At 43.4% G+C, this 21,136-nt stretch overlaps 1 protein-coding gene across 15 annotated transcripts in view; it reads left to right on the plus strand.

Annotated features, from left to right (window-relative positions):
- SLC8A1 (solute carrier family 8 member A1) overlaps positions 1 to 21,136 on the plus strand; it is a 377,627-nt gene that overhangs the window by 44,196 nt on the left and 312,295 nt on the right. For 9 of the 15 annotated variants that reach the window (XM_013044992.2, XM_045079181.1, XM_045079179.1 and 6 more), the window contains exon 1: positions 11,450 to 12,142. The exons of 2 other annotated variants lie outside the window; for them this stretch is intronic. In XM_013044992.2, coding sequence (XP_012900446.2) covers positions 11,465 to 12,142 — 678 coding nt within the window. In that variant the 5' untranslated portion in view covers positions 11,450 to 11,464. Of the gene's footprint in view, positions 1 to 10,706; positions 10,861 to 11,449; positions 12,143 to 12,183; positions 12,559 to 21,136 lie in introns of those variants that run through there. 4 more of the 15 variants (XM_045079186.1, XM_013044994.2, XM_004770912.3 and 1 more) reach the window with 2 other exon arrangements.

Raw genomic sequence — 21,136 nt, forward strand, 5'->3', positions numbered from 1 at the left:
TATAACCTATTCCATACATATTTCTTAATTTTATAAAATAGTCTCATTATACTATGAAAGGGGAATAAATACCAACATTTTATAATGAGCTGATATGTTATTCAGTCTATACATCCCAGGTATGACTTCAGAAGATATGTGGGAGCAGTCAGAAGCTTGTCCTACTATGTAGAACTCCCCTGAGGGGAACAGCTACAAATGTTGGTTAACAAACAACATTGCCAACCATGAAGTTTTTCCAAAATGGTAAACAGCTCTTGTTAAATTTCAAATAAAACAAAGTTCAATCTTCCCTCAATATACATAATAGTTTTATTCCTGGAGAAATCAGTGTAAGTTAATACATGCCAAAAATACTTTGTTCTTATACAAAAACTAGAGTAAGGTTGTAGGCTCAGATAATAAGTTTTTCACCTATATGAGGGCTTCGTAGAACATCCGAAAATTATATGAAAGGAAGGACAATTATTCACCATATGGGACTGACTCACGCATTGTAAGATGTGTTACATTCCTGGCCCTGGCCCAGTAAGTGTCTATAGCAACATCCATATTATTGTGACAACAACAAAACATCCCCATGAATTTCCAAATTGCCCCTAAGCAGCCCTACCACCCCAAGACCTTGGGGAAGAAGGGGATATTGTCCACATTCTGCCTGTCCTCTTTCCTCTACATTCCCAGACTGTTCCGGCTGGGAAGAAGGAGGGCTGCTGAGCCATCTTCTAGGTTATATGCTCAGTGTGGTTGGATAAAGTCCTCAGCTGTTCCCATTGGGGAGGGACACTTTACTCCGCATCTTTTCCAGGCACCGAGGAACTTCTGTGTGATTGGATTATTATTTTGAGTTTTAGTTCCTGTGATGGAATCCTTGGCAGGTCTACACCCCAATCTCATTTCCCTGAGGCAGTCCTATTTCTGAGACCACCACACCCCACTTCTCCCCGGTGGTCTTTCCACCACCTCAGGACTATAGGATGCAAAAGTGGACTGGAGACTAAGACTTGGAAATCAGCTGGCAGTCTCTGATTCTTCCCATCCTTAAAGCAATTCTGGGAGCCTCCCCTCTTTACCTCAAAGAGGAGGGACTGGTTGAGTACTATCTTCCCACAGCTCCTGACAGAGTGTGCAACACACCAGTGTGCTTATTTGTTTATATACCACATTCAGAAATTTTAATTTTGAATAAACAGGTAGAAATATAGGAGTCTTTCAGTTATGAAATGTGTTGTCTCCATGTCAGAATTGAGCAAGAATTAGTATTTTATTTTATTTTATTTGACAGAGAGAGACCACCAGCAGGGAGGAGGGGCAAAGGGAGAGGGAGAAGCAGGCTCCCTACTGAACAGGGAGCCCAATGTGGGGCTCAATCCCAGGATCCTGAGATCATGACCTGAGCCGAAGGCAGACGCTGAACCGACTGAGCAACCAGGCGCTCCTTGAGCCAGAGTTAATTTGTTCACTTTGGCTGTCAATATTTCTTCTAATCTATAAATGTAAGAGAGTAATTTCTAAGAGCATTTCTGGAAGATATGCAGATAAAACAAAACAAAACAAGAAACAACAACAACAAAAAACCCACAAAAAAACAGAATCTTCTAAAAATGGTCATCTTCCTGCATTAGGAATTATATAATTTGGTTAATGTCTTTTTTCTTCCCCAAGATGAAAGCTCCATTTTTTCATGTGTTGACAATTCCTAGGTCTGACATAGTCCCTTGCTTAACAGTTACTTTTAAAAACTTAATAAATAAGTGATCCCATGAATAAATGATTTTTATCTTTCATTGTATAGCTAGCAAGTAACTTCCAAAATTCAAGGCCATTTCCAGAAGATTCAACCATGCATCTGCTCTGACCATAAGATACTTTCTTTCACAGAAAAAAGAAAGATGTTTCCAAACTTGTCAGAAAAATTCATTAGGCATTTTTAAATATTAGTATTAATGAAATTTTATTTAAATAAATGTATTAAAACTCAATCTTAATAATCATTTATTAAATTTATTTAAATAAAATAAATAACATTTCATCTTAAAACAAGGGGATGAAGATCTAGAAATCTAGCATATGCTTTTCACTTAAAAAATATATCCTACAATGTCAAGTAGTGTTAGTGTTAAATTAACACTAGATTTCTCCTAATGACAAATGTACAAACTTTCACTTTGTGTCAGAATAAGGGTGGGTCACAAGAGATGTCAGAAATACATATGAAAAATCAAGCTAACTTGTTCATCTTGGATCTGTTATCCAACAAATAAGACTAGTTTTAAAAAGTAAAACAGGGTTCTTATGGATGTGTGTGTGTTTGAAAGACAATAAATATTTGATTAAATGTTCTGACTACATTCAGCTTTCCTTCATTGATTCTGTATATTTCTAAAATAATATTAAAAACAGCTATAGTTAGGGGAAGCAAGAGGCCCATTATAAAGGCCATCCTTTGCCAAACTTAGCTCCATTTGGCTTTCCCACAGTGTCGATTTTAATGTCTGGCAATTTACTAGTAGACTGGCTGTAAAGGCGGATCTTGTCACCTGCTCCCAACTTACAAGTCAGATCTACGTCACAAAAAGAAGACCAGATAATCCCAGTCTCCTATAACCTATTAAGAACTCAGCCACACATCAAGGGGGTCAGGCACTGGGAGGAGTGATTCTAAGTTACAAAGTATAGAGATGCATTGTCCATAGAGAATTTAAAATCAATAATAAAACCAACTAAGTGCTGTCCTTGGGTCATTATCACCACGCACCACCCCAGGGATAAAATAGTCTCCTTGCCTGCTGAAGCAGATGACCCTCCCCCACCCCTTTAGTATGCCACACTCAAAGGAGACTTGTTTCCTAGAATACCAACAGCCTTACAGAAATCATATGTGTTCCAATTGGAACTATCCAGAAGGATTCCCCTGAAAGTGAAAACTCAGTAATTTTCAAAAGTACTGGGCTGGGAAAGGAGCAGTAATGAGACTCTGCTGAAGATCTGAGCCAAGGAGAAAAATAACTATATTCCCTTTCTTCTTAGTCATAGCTTAGAGTCCTTGTACTGGCTGGGGTTTCCCTGAGATGACTGTAACCCTCTCCCTGCTGGACCCTTTATCCCTGCCATGTTCTCTTTGACATAACGCATACCCTCCCCAAGATGTACCTTCATGAAATGCATATTTGGCTATAGCACTCACATGCTCAAAAATCTTCAGAGTCTAATTCTTACTACGAAGCTAAATTCCTAGAGTTACCTAATTCTCATTTTTAAGTACCACAGGACTTATCTCATGGCACTGGATGGAGTCATCACTCACTGTTTGCTGCCTGAATGATTTACAGGTTCGGCCAGGATATGGGCTTCAAAGTTTCCTTTATATGATTTTCCTATAATAAGGCGTGTTCCATTAATCTGCATCATTTATTCAACATATACTTATTGATCATCTCTTTGGAGTTAGGTTGGCAGTTTGTTGTGAATAAATTTCATCTAAAATCTCCATCTAAAATCTTTCCTAGAGCCATTTCTAGATTCAGAGATTTTTTTTTTTTTGACAAAAGAAAAAGGAAGACAAAAACCAAATGTCTCTCAAGATCTGTAAGTTGCATAAATCAAGTATCTTTTTTAGGCCTCAAATCTATCATCATTCTTTTCGAAAGAGAGCAGTTCCTAGGTGGTACTCTGCATTAGCCTATGAGCCTCTAAGGAGATTTGAAACCAAGTGTATAGGACTTGGCCAATAAAAGGCCATGAAGGTTAAATAAAATTAGAAAGCAAAACAAAACAAAACAAAAAAATAAGCAAGAAGTCAGCTATTATTTCTATGGGTTTTTGCAAATTTGCAAATGGTGATTTTTCCAATAAGTAGATATTTAGTCACAGTTAAGATTTGTGTATGTGAGTGTGTGAGTTTGCGCTAGAGTGTGTGTGTGTGTGTGTATGGGTGTGTGGTATGTGTACTGTGTGATCTCAGATAAGAATATAGGAAGAAGGATACAGGAGGTGTGACAAACTCATGGAAAGAAGCCCTGGAACCATCAGTAAGCTACACGTTATGCCCCTCCCTCCTCACCAATGCTATTGACTTTGTGGGAAGAGTTCCCCCCATGAGAGCTCACTTGTGTAAAGTTGGTCATCCAATTGCATTAAATCACCATTCTTGAAATGAAACCCAAAGGGGTAGTCAGAATTCTTGCAACAGCTGTGCCTTAGAAAGAATATAGCCATTTTATGTGCAACCTCTGGGAGTTGTCTGCTGTTTTGGAACAACTCTTGGATTTATATCAGATGAACATGCACCTGAATACAGAGGTGGAAATGGTGTGCTTGGGCCCTGGCAGCTGAGTCTGACCAAGGCTGGCTGCTTTGAGGTGGGAATTCCTCAAGGAACTTCGACTCATGGCAGAAACTAAGTATCAAACAAACAAAACACTGTGCTCTATCATTTCATCTGTGTGGGACTCTCAAAACGGGGAAGCATGGTCGATGAGAAATTCTGACTTCACGGAGGTGTCCACAAAACTCACCACCAAAACTTGTACTTGTTTCCTGAGGTCACAAACTTGTTTTCATTGCTTCATTTCTCCATAGCACTATCTCCAGCTGATACCCTAGCATGACATTTGTTTATTTTGTGTACTGCCTCTTCTTTTTCCTGTAGAATATAAGTTCCAGAGGATGGGAAATTTAACCGATGTTTCCTCCATTGTATCTCTGGGTCTGGGACAGTGCCTGGGAGAGGGTAGGCCCTCATCAGTAGTTGGTGAATGAACATAAAGGAATGAATGAGAAAATTAATTAATATGACTATTTCCAATTGTGTTCTCTTTGTCTCTGCTCTGTCCAGCTTTTTGCCTTTAATAAGAGTTGCTTGATGACTTTGAACATATCAGAAAATTCACAGGTCCCTTGGCTCTTGAAAAATAATCAATAAGGAAACAAGCACATATCCATAAATTATATGCTTAAAGAGCCTCTCTTAACAGGAAATAAGAGATTCTCTGACATTCTTACAAAGTGAGCCAAATGAGTTTATAAGTAATTCCTGAGATAATTGACAAAGGGTCAGCTTACCAGCATAAGCCTGAGGCGCGGTCAGATTGCCATCTCTGTGTGGTCTGGCCTCCTGCAATGTCACAGACAATCTGTCTGTCATCGCAGAGCAGGTGGCCAGGCAGGACTGTGGGTGTGGATATGGTGATGATATCAGTTGCTAACCAGGGCCTGCACTATAGCTACAAGGAGATGATTGCTATTGAGTTACAATTTGCACTGGACAGGGGCCCAACAGTTTACTTGACCCTAGAACCCAAATCCATCTTTTGTCAACACAGGGCAGTCCCTGACAGGGCACAATATATGCTTTATTAATTCATCTACCGTGTACCAAAAACTGTTCTAAATGCTGGGGATTGAGTGTTCAACAAAACAGAAAGAGACCATGTAGTCAATGGTCTCAATTTTCTTGAGCATCTCTTCCAATCTGCTTATCTATCTTTGGTCAATTACAAAACCCAATTGTGCCCCTTAGAGATGTAAAAAGACTGCCAAACATTTGTGAGCTCTCAAGTTTCCAGAAAGAGTCTCCATTTTTATATTCTATTAGATATCAAAGTTTGATGGAACCGCAGAATACAAGCAGTGGATGTCAAGGGATTTTTTTCAATCGTCTTTACCACTAATTAGCTATTTGATCTGAGGCTAGAGGTTCTCAGCTCTGGCTGAAACTCAGAACCACCCAGGGAACTTAACAATTTTCCAGTGCCCATTCTCCACATTCAGTCAGTGAAGACAGAATCTCCAAGAGTAGGTCTGGGCTTCCTTATTATTTTGTAACAATATAACTGATACTTGTTGGGTTGGGCAAATCTCTTCGAGCTCAATCTGTAAAGTAAGGGTGATCATAGTTCCCTCATCAATGCCTAAGGATTTCTTAAATTAAAGTTAGGTGGTAGATAGCAAATAATTTTAATATCTACACAAATAATTGGTACAGAGCACGCTGGAGGCTCCGTCTTCAGTCTCTTTTGGTAGAGTCCTTGAATCAATGTTGAGGAAAGTTTGTGCAAACTTAGTGAAGAAGTTTATGTCACAGATAAGTTCATCTATTAATATAATTGATAAGACGGACTCCTGGGTGGCTCAGTCCTTTAAATGTCTACTTTCAGCTCAGGTCATGATCTCAGGGTCATGGGATCGAGCCCTACATCGGGCTCCCTGGTCCACAGAGAGTCAGCTTCTACTTCTCCTACTCTCCTCCTCCCCAGGTCATGCTCTCTCTCTGTCTCTCAAATAAATAAATAAAATCTTTAAAAATATATATGATTGTTAGAACAAGCAAAATCCTCATTATAGTAGAATTTGTTTGAATTACTCTATCGGAAATTATGCCCCCAGATTATAACGGAGACGGGATGAAGTTAATACCCAGACATAAAGGAAAATAAATATTGTGAGTCAGCAAAAATGTTGTTTTGTTTTGGAAAGCAAATTAATGCTCAGAGACTGAGGTTTTGTTGTTGTTGTTGTTTTGTTTTTTTGCCAGCAATTTATTCAATGCAGTTGCACTGTGGGAATTTCACTAGTCAATAGCAAATAGGATATCTCTTAATAAACCAATAAAGAAATAATAAAGTCCAAATCAATGATAGATTAATCACACTATTGTCCCAGGCAAGAGGAGAGGGAAGGAATAAAGTCCACCTTCAGTGGGGTTGAACCTTTATAGGAGGTGGTACTTGGGAGAGACATGTCCGCCAACTGTGAGCTCACGTCCAGCTGTCCCTTCAGAAGTTAAAGCTCCCTGTTGCTAGGGAACGGTAGCTCTGGTGTTGATGGGCAAGATGATCTTTGCCAAGGGCTGTTGCATGGTTTTCACCACTGCCAAAAAGAGTCGCCTTGACCAAGGCAAGAGTGAATGCCCCAAGGTCTTTGGAGAGCTATTTTAGCTGAGAAGGAGTCACCTTGCCCAGACTGAGCACTCTCAGACAGGCCTCACAGACTCTTGGTATTTATAGTCTAAATGTCCCTTTGCCACAGTTGCCTCTTTATATGTTTTTAAACATATAAAGAAGCCCTCCCCCCAGTGCTCTACCAGCTGAACTGCTGAGTTCTCATTGGTGAGGAGAGATGAGATGATGATGCCGTGATATAACTTACCTCATGCTTACATCAACACAACTTTATTTCTATAAACAACTATTTGTTTTGGTCTTTGTCAAGAATAAGTGGATTTGACATTGTACCAAGCCAATATACAACAGATAGAGTGCCCCTCTATGAGACAGATACCTGTACTCTGTACAAACAGAATTAGAAAGCATGCAACAGCTTCTTTCATTACAGAGGAAGGAAGTACTCTCAAAGTGTAGAGCATTCATTTTCCCTAGGTTTATTTCTAGTATAGAATTCTGTATAGTATAAATGACAGCCTAATCGTTATTGATAATGAGATGGCCTGATTATGTGGAACTTAATTATATAAATACTTTTTTTTTTTACTTTATGAATATCATTTTTATGGAAACTTACCAACAATGGTAATAACAATAGCATCATTTATTGAGTAATTACCGTAACCAGGGACTAAGTCAAGCCCATAATACACATTTTATCCTTCCTATAACTCCTTTAAGGAGAGTCTACAGTCTAGGTTTTTCAGACAAAGATACTGTGACTCAGAGAGATTAAAGAACTTCCCCAAGATACCATGGCCTCAGGTGAGATACAGACCCAGATACTCTGACTCCAAATCCTTAACTCTTAATCAGTTTCAGTTCTTTTATGATCTACTCATTGCTCTAGATAGTGATTCTGCCATGAAGTTACTCACTGGTCAAGTTGTGGGACACTGACTAGATAATGTCCTTAATGTGATGAGGCAGAAATGGAAAACAAGAGTGTCAGGATTTTGTACAAGCCCACTCCAAGACAATAAATCGCTCAAAAGTGGAAGTGCCGGTCCCTGATCCAAACACTGTAACAAATTCAGAGGAAGTGGGTGACCCCTTCCCAATGAAGGAATTGTGGGTTATAACTGTGAGTCTACTGGGGAGTCTGCTTCCACCCAGCAGTAGGACCCACTTACTGGATGAAATTCAGAGTGTTGCTGACCTAGTGAAAATAAAACAGAGAAGTAAATGTTTACTTGTAGGAACAAGACTCCAGCGAGGAGGAACAATAGCACTTAGAAATCAATTTAAAAAAAGTCCCTGTAGTCCCCCTTGAAGCAAAGAACACTGGATCCAATCAGTAGCATTGGAAGCCCAAAAGACAAATGATGCCAGTGGGCTAGTTGAAGTTCCTAAGAGAAGGAGAATGGCTAAAGCTGAGCTCCTCGTGCTGACATGCTGGGACGAGCTATTCTACTGTTTTCTTATGTAGACATGAGTATCAGATTGAGCCCAAGAATGAGCCGGTAGTTGAGTGTGAAGACTGGTTGAGGAGGAAACAAGGTGGAGAATTACTAACTCCATATGAACACACTTGTGAAGACCCAAGACTAGAAAAACAAGGATGGTACCTCTGACCTAAGTAATTCAAAGTACAAATGAAAGAAATGACAACAAAGTACTTGTTTTTCTTATGTTGGAAAATTATTGAGTGTTTTAGCGAAATATTAAATATTTTATAAAATTTTGGTAGGCTTGATCGTATGTCCAATTTGTCTGTAGACTGGATGGAAAGTAGGGCCTAATTCACAACATTTACACTTGGTCTGAAAGTGAGTTTGCTATAAGGTCTCCCGAAGGTTTGTGGGAATTATTTCATGAGAATTTGAACCGTCTTTAGAATAGATCAAATCTTAGTGATTTTCCTGTAGAGTCCCCCAAATGGTCATGCCTTACTCCTTCAGATACCTAACAGAAGAGACCCATATCTCTGAATCCTAAGCCTGAAGAAAAGATTGGCAATCAAGATTCAAGAATACAATTAAGAAATAACTATTGGCATTGGAATGTAAATCACCACCTTCCTACGTAGAGTATTTCTTCTTTCCAAAGCCACAGGCTGCAGAAACCACTCTGTTTCCTTACCTAGAGCCTTGCTAGTGATGTAGTCTTTGATAATTCTTGCAATAAAAATCCAGTCATGTATGACATTTAGGAGGGAGCAAAAGGTCTGACTTGCCTTGGGGCCCTGAAACCTTTATAAAGAGGTCTTAAACGAGAAATGAAAGGAAAAAAGAAATTACGGACTCAGAAATTGAATCAAATCAGAAAGGGGGTGCCAAATCACTAGGCACTAGGCTGCCTTTTAATGGTTCTAGGTAAAGAGAGGAACTTAGGAAAGCCTGGGTGGCTCAGTCGGTTAAGCCTCTGCCTTCAGCTCAGGTCGTGATCCCAGGGTCCTGGGATTGAGTCCCACATCGGGCTCCTTGTCCAGCGGGGAGCCTGCTTCTCTCTCTGCCTCTCCCTGTAACTCTGTCTTCTCGTGCTCTCTCTCTGACAATAAATAAATAAGAAATCTTAAAAAAAAAAAAAAACTTAAAAAAAAAGGAGAGGAACTTATGTAGATTTTCCCACCAAATTCAAATTAACGTAATACCAGACTACATTGGAAAAGAGGAGGAATAAGGGGGAACAAGATGAAGTCTTAATGCTTTCTCAGCTACTGATAAAGTGAAATCTGGGCACCACTGGAATATAGACAGGGCTGGTGTCGCCCACATCACAAGTGTGCTTACACTTCTGAGAAAATCGGAGCTTTCACCAAGTGGTCCCTAATAGCAAGACTAGGTTACGCCCCTTCCACAGAATCTGTTCCAATGAGATGTAGTCCACTCACATTTTCATTCAGCTCTTCTGCTCAGTTCCTGCAGTTTAGCCTGGTCCTATTTCCTGTGGGGAGAGTCATTAGTTACAGGCTATGCTCTGTGTCATTTAGAAAGCAGCCACTTTTCTCTCCAAGTCCCTTTCATTGAGTATGAGCCAAATGTCTGCCTCTCACACTCTCTTGAAATCAGTACCCTAAGTAATTTTTGGCTAAGGACATACTCTTACAGAGAGATGGTGACCTTCTCTGTCTCCCCACATGTCATTCTGTTTACACCCACTAGTCAGGGCAATCTAACAAAAAGTCTGTGGCAAGTCAAGAACATTTAACTCCTAGTGAGGAAAGGAAAATGTTCTCAGGGGAGAACGACTCCTGGGAATATATAAGACAAGAAGAAGCTTGCTTTCCACCATGAAGCCGTGTATCCCCAACCATTAGGTGGACACAGCCGAACCTTGTTAATTAAAGCACAGACATCACCCGGCAATACCAACATCACTTGTAAGTTTGCTAGAAGTGCAGATCCTAGGCCTGCTCCAGAGGAACCCACAAGCCCCAGGTGATTCGTATGCACATTCAGAGTTGAGAGATATTGGTGCTAGAACAGTGGTTCTCAACCTTGGTTACAGGTAGGAATCAATTGGGGTATTAAAAAAAAAAAAGTTACCCAGGCCTGGGTCCTACCCCCAGAGATTCCAAGTTAATCAGTCTGGGGTGTGGCCTAAGCACTGGGATTTTTAAAAGCTCCCCAGGAGATTTGGAAGTGTAGTCAGCGTTGAGAGCCACTGGCCTCATAATCCAACAGTGGGATTCCTGGAGTCAGAATCTCCTTTCCCCTGTGGCCTGGCTGCCAGAGAGCTCCAGAGTAAGTAGTGGGGAGATCTCTCCTAAGGACTTAACTTTCTGCCCTATGCTTTGTTCCTCTTACCTTTTCCATACAGCTGTCCCTGACCCCTCACACGTCCACCAAGCTACACCAGTGGTGAGTGCCAACTGGTGCTTTACAAACAGAAGCTCGGAGTCACGCTTGAGGACTGCAACGCCAGAGTCTCAAGATGGGATGCTAAAATCTGCCTTTTTAAACAAGCTTCCCAGGTGTGTCTGATGGGCAGCCAGGTTTGTGAACTCCACAGTGGGTCTAGCCTTCCATCCTGCCAAGTCATTAAGGATTTGTAAGGATGAATGAGCTGTCAAGAGAGCAAGGGCCTGGTGCAATGCTCCTTTATTAATTATGGGGAAGTGATGTATTGGCAATGATAATGCTTCTCTTGGAAAGGCCAATGAATGATTCGTCGATTGCTGCATTAGATTTTTCCCAACTCAACCTTAATGCTCAGCTTTTACTCCTCCGTGTAGTTTAGAAGCAGCACGGGCTTTCGCATTAAACAGCTTCTTGGTCTTTATTCTCAGGTGAGCTCTTTGCAATCTTTGAGGGAAATACCAACACGGAGAATCTTTCAGAGATCTCGGTTGGGGAATACCTCTCCCTTCACCCCCACATCCTTATCTGCTTGTGTCAGCAGCGTCTGGGCACGGTACTGCTGTGCATGTCTATGCGTAGGAAAAACACAGTGAGGATGTAAGAGAAAATCATTGATACATCCCCAGGTCCCCTTGCTAAGCCAAAGCTTCCTTTAGCAGAGGGCTAGAAAGCGGAGGAAGAAAGATAGATCTGGATGAACAATTCCAGAGGTGAGAAATGGGTAGGCAAGTCGGGGTGAGGGTTCTGCCTGGTGGGAGAGGCGAGGAAGGTTCAAAAGAAAAGTTGCAGCGCCCGTCTGCGCGTGTCATCGATGGGCTGGGCGCCCGAGGGAGCGCTAGCGCGGGGCCAGAACGCACTGCGGGGCCGAGGGCCGGGAGCAAACCGACAAATCTTCTCGGCGGCGGAGGCTGCGAGGCTGGGAGGCTGGAAAGGCTCCCAGACCGCTCGGGGCTCCAGAAACGCGCCGGCTCTCCCCACCTCGGGCGGTCGCCGAGGGCGCCGGGGCTCGGCGGCGGCGGCGGCGGCGGCGGCGGGGGGGGGCCGAGCGCGCGTGTGAGCGAGTGCGAGGCTGCGGGCGGCGGGCGGGCGGCGGGCGGGCGAGTGTGCGCGGGAGGGAGGGGGAGCGCGCGCGCCGCCCGGGCCCCGGCCCTCCCAGCCTCCCGGCCTCCGCCGCGCCTGCCTCCCGCCCGCGCGCACCGGCTGCCCGCAGCCGCCGCTCCCGCTCGTGCCGGCGCTGCTCGGGAGCCTGCCCGCCGCCGCCTGCTTTGTGCTTCCCCCAGAAGATGGGAGCGACCTCTTCCCGGTCGGGAGCTATTTAAAAGGAGGGAGCGCGCCGTATTGCCTGCTAGCGTGGAGGAACCGGGGACGGATCCATCCACACTCCCCCCAGATCAGGTAGGATCTTATGTTGGGCAGCAGAAGGGATTTGGTCCGCTACGGCCAACTGTTTGCTATTTCTTGTTCCTGAGGCTACACTTCCCTCCGCTTGGGCCACGGACCGGCTGCTGGATTGTGTGTGTGTGTGTGCGCGCGTGTGCGCGCGCGTGTGTCCCCACACGTTTTCTGGGGTGTCCGCGCTTGTCGGGGAGCGAAATTGCTCGGGCTGGTGCGTCTGGGCGTGAGTGTGCCTGCCTGCCAGTGCCGGCTGCCGGAGGAAGAAAGGGCTGCTAAGGAGAGATGCTGCACCCTTCGCCGCGCTGGGCTCCGAGGCTTCGGGGCGCGAAGAGCTAAGTCCGCCCGGAATGCCGCGCTACTGGGGATCCAGGCGTCCCCACCCACTGGGCTCTGCTCCGCGGTCATCCCACCTCCTGGTAATTCCTGGGGTCTTCCCCAAGGCCACGCTTGAGAGGCTCGTTTCCGGCCAGCTCTGGGTGCGCCTTCACCTCGGACTGCGGAGAGGAGGGAGTTGTGGCTGGGGCAGGAGGAACAGGCAAGGGGGCTTTACAGCGGGGGGAATGGGCTGGAGGGTTCCCGTCTCTGGGCCCTATGCCGGGGTGTGCCTTGGGGTTCCTGCACACACAGGCGTCTTTCCCCCCACGAGATTCGAAGGGAACTTTGCAGCTGCCATTATCTGCCTCTGGAGATTTGCTGGCTCTTGGGGAAATGGTCTGTGTTCTGAGGTGTGAGGATATCCTTCTTGGCTCCTCCTTAATGAAGAAGAGGGAGGTCTTACGGGTGGACAGTCAGCTAAAGAAACCAAATCTGCCCAGAGGATGCTTTTAAAAAGACAGTATGATTGCATCCTTGATTTTAAACATCCCCCCCCCCCCCACCAAGGATTCTGTTGACTGTTTTGATGAATGACTGGGGCTAGCAATTTGTATTTCCCTCTCCAGACAAAGTGGCAGTGGTTGGGTTGAAAGCAGAGTGATCAAATTTAGCAAAGAATTTTCTGAACAGAGCAATAGTGCATGGTGTCCGCAGTCATTGGAAAGAAAGTCATGCCTTGCACTAGATATCTGCTTAACCCCCCCTTAGCCCGGCTCCCTTGCAGGCGCTCTGTATCTCTCCTGCTAGTCAGCCACTAGTGGTTGTGACTATAACAATACAAACTTTGTCCTGCTGGAGGTGTAAAGACTAAAAAGAGAAAAAAGGATATCAGTAGGAGGTGTAGTGGAAGAAGCTTTTTAAAAAATGACAGATGTGGTAAAGACAGTCCTGGCATCCAGATCATGGAGGAGCTGGCAGGGTAGGTGGATTCTGATCAGATCTGGTTAAAGGCATAGCTTGAGGATCTCCAAATATGAGCAATTGGAGCACCCACAACCCAGCATCTGTAGGAAGATTTGCTAAGGGAAATGGGGAAATGGGGAGCAACTAGGAGGGGGTTCTGCAAGTAGACCTCACCCCCCCCACACCCCCCCAACACACACATGCACACACTTGTATGTTTTCTTTTTCTCTCCAAGCTACTCCTGCAGCAAGTCAGGAAAGGAGAGTAGAAATGTATCTAGATGTTCCATTCATTTCAGATAAGAAAACAAAACTAGAACAGGGGTGACGGCTTTTACATTCCTCTTTCAAATCCTGTGTTACTTGGATTTAGCTCTATGGGTTTGCTAAACTTGCTTAATGGGCTGCTTAGGCTGGTGCGAAAGGAGGAAGGAAGGGAGAGCTAGCTCCATCTTTGGGGCCTTGTGAGTGAGAAGGTGGGGGGAAGACCCACTTACTTCATCAAGAAGCAAGATGTGTTTTCTTAAACGGTTTTCATTTTACAAACCCCGCCTGCTTGAAGAATTCCATTTGGTTCTAAGGGCTGTTTTGCTAAGATTTCTCCTACCTACTAAAAAAAAAAAAAAGCCCTGATTTTTTTTTTCTCCCTAAAATGGCTGTTGTCTTGTCTTAAATATGGAATGACTAATTACTAGGGAATTAAAGAACTGGATAGAGGTAAACCATTATTGACTATTGAGCTGTGCAGTGTTGCAAAGAATGCAAGTGTCCATGATAATCAGACTTCATTTACTCTGTCCTGAAAGCTTCATAGGGCTGGAAGAGGAGAGTAATGAATTAAAAGAATATGAAGCCTCTGCTTTATATCTGTCTATCAATCTGTCTGTCTATCTGTCTACCTACCTGTCTATCCATCTGTCTTTCTATTTATTTTATCATCACTGTTGAATGGTTTCTGCTATATCATTTTGGATAAAGATTAAGAGCTTTGTTGACCATGAAGGGGAAAAAGAGAAATGATAGCGGTGCTTTTACTCCAAATCATATTAACAAAAGGAAGATGAAGTATGGTTAGGACTTTATGCAAGAATAACATTAATTGTTCTTTGAAGCTTACTATGTTTTGAAGAAAAAAAAATCCAAGAGAGCTTCAGCATTTTGTTAGCAAGCTATATTTAACATGTTTTTTTATCAGACAAAAATAGACTTTTATTTATCTCGCAAAGTAAACGCATGGTTTTTCTCTCTCTCCGTATTTAATCTGTTTCTTTGAAAAAATAAATGATGATAAAAGCGCTGCAGATCCAATGAGGTTACATTCTTGCTTTAAAGGAAGTTAAAGCATTCATTTGGGTCATGGTTGTGTTTCTTTTAAAGTAAGTGCATTTTAGGACTTTGTCGTCTGATTTTTTTGCTTTGCAATTCAGTGAGAGGAGCTCTTTCTCCATGACGCCTTCAGGTAGAGGGAGCCTAGCATGGAGGTAAGTAGCAAGCAGTCTATCCCATCAGCGGGGAAATAACCAAGGGCCAAGTTGAAATAGAAATTAAATCTGGAAGAAAGAAATAAATACAGGATTAAAAGAGGACGGGAGAGCACCTATCTTGCATGTTTTGTATTTTCGCAGTGTAAATGTATGTTGCTTTTAGCCAAGAATTAAATTGTTGCTTTATGTTTGCTGAGAATTTAGTAATCAACGTGTTTCAGTCTCTCTCTTCTTCCTGCTTCTTTCATTCCCCCCCCACTTTTTTTTTTTCTTATGAGTGATAGATGTCTCTTGCCAGAACATCTTCCGTTATTGTCCATACCTCATACTTAGACCCCTCATCATAACCTCTACGAGATTGCCTCCCATCTGATCCAATTCTCCTGCTCCCTCTTGTGGCAAATACTCTCCCTGACTTTCCCCAGATCTCAGAACCACAGGGAACCTCACTCTGGGCTCCCTCAGCCGCCTATCACTTGGGATCTGATCTCAGTAATACTTGTGGCTACCCTAACCAGTGGACTGCTGAACTAGCCATCTCAAGTTTTCTCTCGGAACAAAGGGATGTCTACCCCCTGGAGACATACTTGAGACTTAGTGGAAGTAAAGGTCAGATGCACGGGGACGGAATAGATCCGGGAAATGTGAGCTTTCAGAGTTGGCCTCAGATTTTGATTTGGACTCTGAGCTGGTCTAGTGGGGCCTCATTACATGGAGTGAGATGATTTTCAGTTTTCTTTTTTTCTCTTCAAAAGGTACCTTTTGCCTGTGTATCTGTGTCTCTCCATCTCTTTCTCTCTTATGGCCTCCCTCCTTCCTTAAGCTCTCAGCGCGCACACACGCCCACACGCCCACACAACACAAGATATATTTTATACAACACATATTTTGAAGACTTAAGCTAATCAATAGTTAGGTTCTCAGGAAGGTTTGTAACTCATACAGCCTATGTTCTGAACTGGAGACTTCTAGGGTAAGCTACGCTCCCCGGCAGGTTTTTAGCAAGAGCAGCTCAGAGCACGAATGAGATCGGGAGCTTGCTTCCTGTGTGTTGACTCAACTTGGAAGGCTTGTCTCCCTTGCAGCCTCAAGTAGATTCTCCTTGCTGACAAATCTTGTGAAACTCTAAGTGTTTTGTATCCACTCTGCGATTGTCCTTTGATCTGTCTAGTCAAGAGAGTGTAGTACCGAACAAGAGAGACAAAGTTTCAAGAGAATCACATTTCTTCTTTACCTGAAACTTTCCAGCCAATTTCAGGAGGAGGTGGAGGATATGTGGAAGGAGAAGAGTCCCGAAGTGAGGGGCATTATAGGCAACTGCCTGCTAAGTGATCGGGGGAGGGGGGTACAAAGCATCCTTGGCGCGGAAGCATTTCTCCATCCACCAATGTAAGATCAGAAATTCTTATTATTAGACTTTCATTTGAATAAAGTATTTCTATCTCGTAAGTCCCTAATGACATACAATGACATCACTTAGGAAAGAGCTACCTTTAATTTTTTTTTTTTTAAAGATTTTATTTATTTGACAGACAGAAATCACAAGTAGGCAGAGAGGCAGGCAGAGAGAGGAGGAAGCAGGCTACCTGCTGAGCAGAGAGTCCAATGTGGGGCTTGATCCCAGGCCTCTGGGATCATGACCTCAGCCGAAGGCAGAGGCTTAACCCTCTGAGCCACCCAGGCGCCCCAAGAGCTACCTTGAATTCTTATAAACAACTGGTATCTGCTCGTCTGTTAACTTTGGTTGGTTTATCAGGTCAGCTGACAGAAAAGTCCCGAGGGCCTGGAACACAGGAAGGTGCAGAGGAAGTGAAAGTAGTTTGAAACTGGGTTGGTGCCCAGTTTGTGCCCTCAGAGGCTCCTTCTGGTGGGGAAGTGTGAGGACCTGCGCGCCCAGGAATGGGGCTGCTGACAGGGAATAGAGAGTAGTCAGACAGACAGAGTGATGGATTCCCACACTGAAATCTTCTAGGGCAGCAAATATATAAAAAATCTGATCCTTTCTGGAAAATGTAGCCTTTTGAATTCTTCTGAGAATGGGCAAATTATGTTCCCCAGTGTGAAATGATATCCTTAAACTCCTGAATGGCTTCTACTCTATGTCCTTTTGGAATATGCATACCAGTAACCTACAAAATGCCCATGCGATACCAATTCAGACAAATGTTTTCTTGCATATACAATAGGTACAGAAAAGTAAATATAAATATTAGAGCCCATCTTAATTTTAAAAAAGACCCAAAACATCATCACATGTCCTTACCTGTGAAGTCAGAGTAATTACTAATTTCTTCATTGAATCTAATGTGAGATGAAGTCAGACAGACAAGAGAGTGATTCAGCAATTTATTCCAACCCAACCATGGTATTTATTGAGCACTCCCTGTATGCAAGGCACTGTGCTGGGCTTTTTAGAGAACACAGATGATGAAGAGGAGTTACTTGACTTTTGCCGAGTGCCCATTGTATGCCCAGGGCCAATCTAAGCACTCTGAGTGTGTTTTCTCTTTAATAGTCTATAAATGCTCCACAAGGAAGCATCCTTATCGTGATGTAAAAATGAAGACGATGGCTCTGTTAAATAACTTATCTAAGAGTTAATAGGTGATAGTACCAGTTTTTGATGCTGCTCAAAAGCCGTGTTCTTCGCACCGTGTTCTCTAGTCTTAGGGATGTCATGGTCTAGAACACCTACCTGCTGAGCCACCTGGGGAATATTGCTTCAACTGCCTAATGAGCACAAAGCTGTAGAACAGAAGGAAGAAGAGAATATTGGAAGAGGCTTCATGGAGGAGGACGCATTCTAGTTTATTTTTCAAAGAGTGAAAAGGGCTTCTAAAATAAATAAAGCCAGTATGCCTGAGTGGCACAGTAGGTTAAGCACCCGACTCTTGGTTTTGGCTCAGGTTGTGATCTCAGTGTCGTTGAGATCCAGCTTCGCGGCCATCCCCAAGTGGGACTCCGCAATCAGACTGGGCTTGAGACTCTCCCCTACCCCTCCCTGCCACCATGCTCCCCCCACCCCGCCCATGCACACAGGCGTGTGGTGTGCTCTCTCTCTCTCTCTCAAATAAATAAATAACTCTTAAAATAAAATAAATAAAGTGAACATTTTGGGAACATGTAAACCAGCTCCAGCTAATTTATGACAAGGACAACCCTGAGGTAATGTTAGGGCCGTTACCAGGCTTTCTAAATCAGCTGTGTGTCCCAGTCAGAACCATGCCATGGGAACTGTGGCTCTGGAACCAGGGATAGCATCAGCCACCAAAATTCCAGATGAATTTCCAACATGACCTTTAAAGAGAGACACTGTAACCATCAGAGAGGTCAGACAAGGGACAGACCACCTGCTATCCTGTTCCTCTCTTAAATTTAATGGTTATGTTTTCTGGGCCATTACAAGTGGTCCCCCCCCCCTTTTTTTTATTTGGCACCAAATGGCTCTGGTAGTTTCTCCCTTGAGCTTCTTGAACTCCTGTTCCTCATTTCTGCTTCCCTGTAAAGCACAGGACCTGCTGTGGCTGTCCCTGCTAGATGTAGAACATCCCGTCCCAACAGCAGGTGTAGAGAATCATGCTGCTTATCCTCGCCTGCAAACCTAAACTTCCGGCATAGACTATGGTAGAGCCTCCAAAGTAAATGGCACTGGGCAGAGACGAAAGGATAAAATTTGGAGACGTGCTAAGTCATATGTCCTATGTCTCTCAAAAGTTCCAAGTCACTCTTCCAAAATAACCTACCAGCCAGGTAGTGGGGATTGTGAGCTCCCTAGAGCTGAAATTTGTGAATCAGTCCTGGGCAGAAGTGGTGACTCGTTCTCCCGGACTCCTCACTGCCTCTCTTCTCCTGGCCCGAGAGCTTCTCCTTCTCTTTGCTCTTACTGCTTAGAACCTCAGCCAGCTCCGGAAGGAACAGCAGAGATTCAGATAGTCCTTTTGAAACAAATGAGCCCCTGAAGGCCACATGAAAATAAATGACTCTAGAGAGTGAAATAGGAGAGAGTTGAATTCAGTTCTAGGGCTCTGAGGTCATGTCACCAAAGTCACATCTTCTGTTTTTGTCTGATAATGTAGAAGGCCTCCAGAAATGTATCTGTGTTTTCTGGCCTCAAGGGTCCCTGGGTATCTCCTAATGATTCCCCAAGGTGGAATGATTTGCTTCTAGATTGAAGGTATTGACTAATAAAATGAGGGACCTTGGTATCCTCAGGCTAAAGTTCTCTGAGGTCAACAGCCATTTCATGACAGTCATAATATTTATTTGGACTCATGGCGTATTTAACTTCGTGCTGGGTACTTGACTTCTCTGTGCCTCAATCTGCTCATCTATTCGATGGGAATGATAATAGCAAAAAGCCACGTGGGATTTTTGCGAGGAATAATACATTAATACTTATAAAACATATGGAACCGTTTCTGGCATGTGGGTGCTCAATAAGGATTTGTTCTGACTTCTTGAGACGAAGATTGAGAGTTTCTATCCCCGCCTGCATGCCTTTATATGAACGTGCTAATTGTGGGAGGTTGCCATGGCGAGAAGAAAGATAAGGACACACATAATGACATACACCAGAGGTCACAAAACTGTATTTCAAAAGGCCGCATAGTAAACATTTTGGGCTTTGTGGACCACAGGGTCTGTGACAATGATTCGACACCGCTGTTGTAACCTGAAAGCACCCACTGACGATACTTAAATGAATGGGCATGTTGTGTGCTATACAACAGTATTTATTAATGCTAGAATTTGAACGTCATATAATTTTCACATCACAAAACATTGTTTTTCTCTTTGTTTCAGTTAGTTAACAAAGTAAAAAAAAATTAATGAAGTGGGTCTGTAAAAATAGGTAGCAGGCTATGGTTGACCTGTTGGCCCTAGTTCGCCTATTCCTGACACACAGCCAGACTATGAGAGACACAAAGGCAATATCGTTGAGCTTGAAGAATCTTAGCAGTCGGGGTTGGTGTCATGCAAAGAGAGGTGGCCTAGAAACGGAGACCTCGTTTTAGAGCCTAACTCTGTCAAATCTGAGATGTGTGCCTTTTGAAAAAGTCTTTTAAGTTATCATGGACTGAGTTTTCGTGTTTGGAAAAAGGGGGGTAGAGGCAGAGTTAGGTGGCTTTCAGGGGTCTTCCTAGGTGTAAAAGCAGTTTTATGAAGGGAAATTGGACATTTAAGATGGATCGTGGAGGGCAGGTAGAAAAGCATGAGAGAGGAAAACATAGTTCATATTTGGGTAATTTTTGTTTAGTAGCTCAGTTGATTATCAGGAACAGTAACCCAGGGAATGTAGACACGTGCTGTATTATGGATGGTGACCTTGAATGCCAAAGTGAGGGATTGGGGTACTCTAGCTTCCTGTTGTTAGCCTGAGTCCCAGTTTTATAGATCAGGTTGAGAAAGGGAAAATGCCTTGTCTTAGGCCACAGTACTGCTCCTTCAGAGCTGACACCAGCACTCATTTCTTCTGGACCCCAGATCAGTGATCCTTCTGTCTACCACATTGCCCCCAGCACAGTGGTAGAATGAAATTAACTGCAATTACATGATTGTGACCTCAGAGGGGCAAGTCTAAAAAAAATTACAGAAGCCACTTTGAGTATTCTCTTTGATAAAAAAGATATTTATTTATTTATTCCAGAAAAAGAGAGAGAAGGGGGAGGGGCCAAGAGAGGGAAGGGGGAGAGGCCAAAGGAGAGGGGGAGGGAGAGAATCTCAAGCAGACTCTGCTGAGCAAGGAGTCCCAGGTCAGGGTTCAATCCCAGGATCCTGAGATCATGATCTGAGCCGAAGTCAAGAGTTGGCTGCTTAACAACTGAGCCACCCAGGTACCCACCTGCCCTGTGTACCTCTCCCCTCTCCCATCCCCTCGCTTTGAGTATTTTCTAAACATGGTCTCATTCTGTCTCCCAGCATATCTAAGAAGGTAAGTCTGTGAGTAATTCCATTACAGAGAAGGTGAACTGCAAAAAGTCTAACCCAAGACCTGGCCCTCCAACCATCTTTGGTCTGGCTTCCTGCTGACCATCTTAATTTTCAGCTCAACATGTTGTTTCTTCAGCAAAGCCTTCCCTAATACCCTAGTAGTTCAGGTCCTCCATTGCTTACTCTTGGAGGGTAGTGTCTTGCCTTTATAACATTTATCAGAGTTGATAATGTTTCTTTTTGAAATAATTTAAATTAACATCTGTCATCAGTCTTCTCAGATACATAATAAATTCCAGAA

Source organism: Mustela putorius, unplaced genomic scaffold (assembly GCF_011764305.1).
Source record: "Mustela putorius furo isolate JIRA1106 unplaced genomic scaffold, ASM1176430v1.1 tig00000281_pilon_pilon_pilon, whole genome shotgun sequence".
NCBI lineage: Eukaryota > Metazoa > Chordata > Mammalia > Carnivora > Mustelidae > Mustela > Mustela putorius.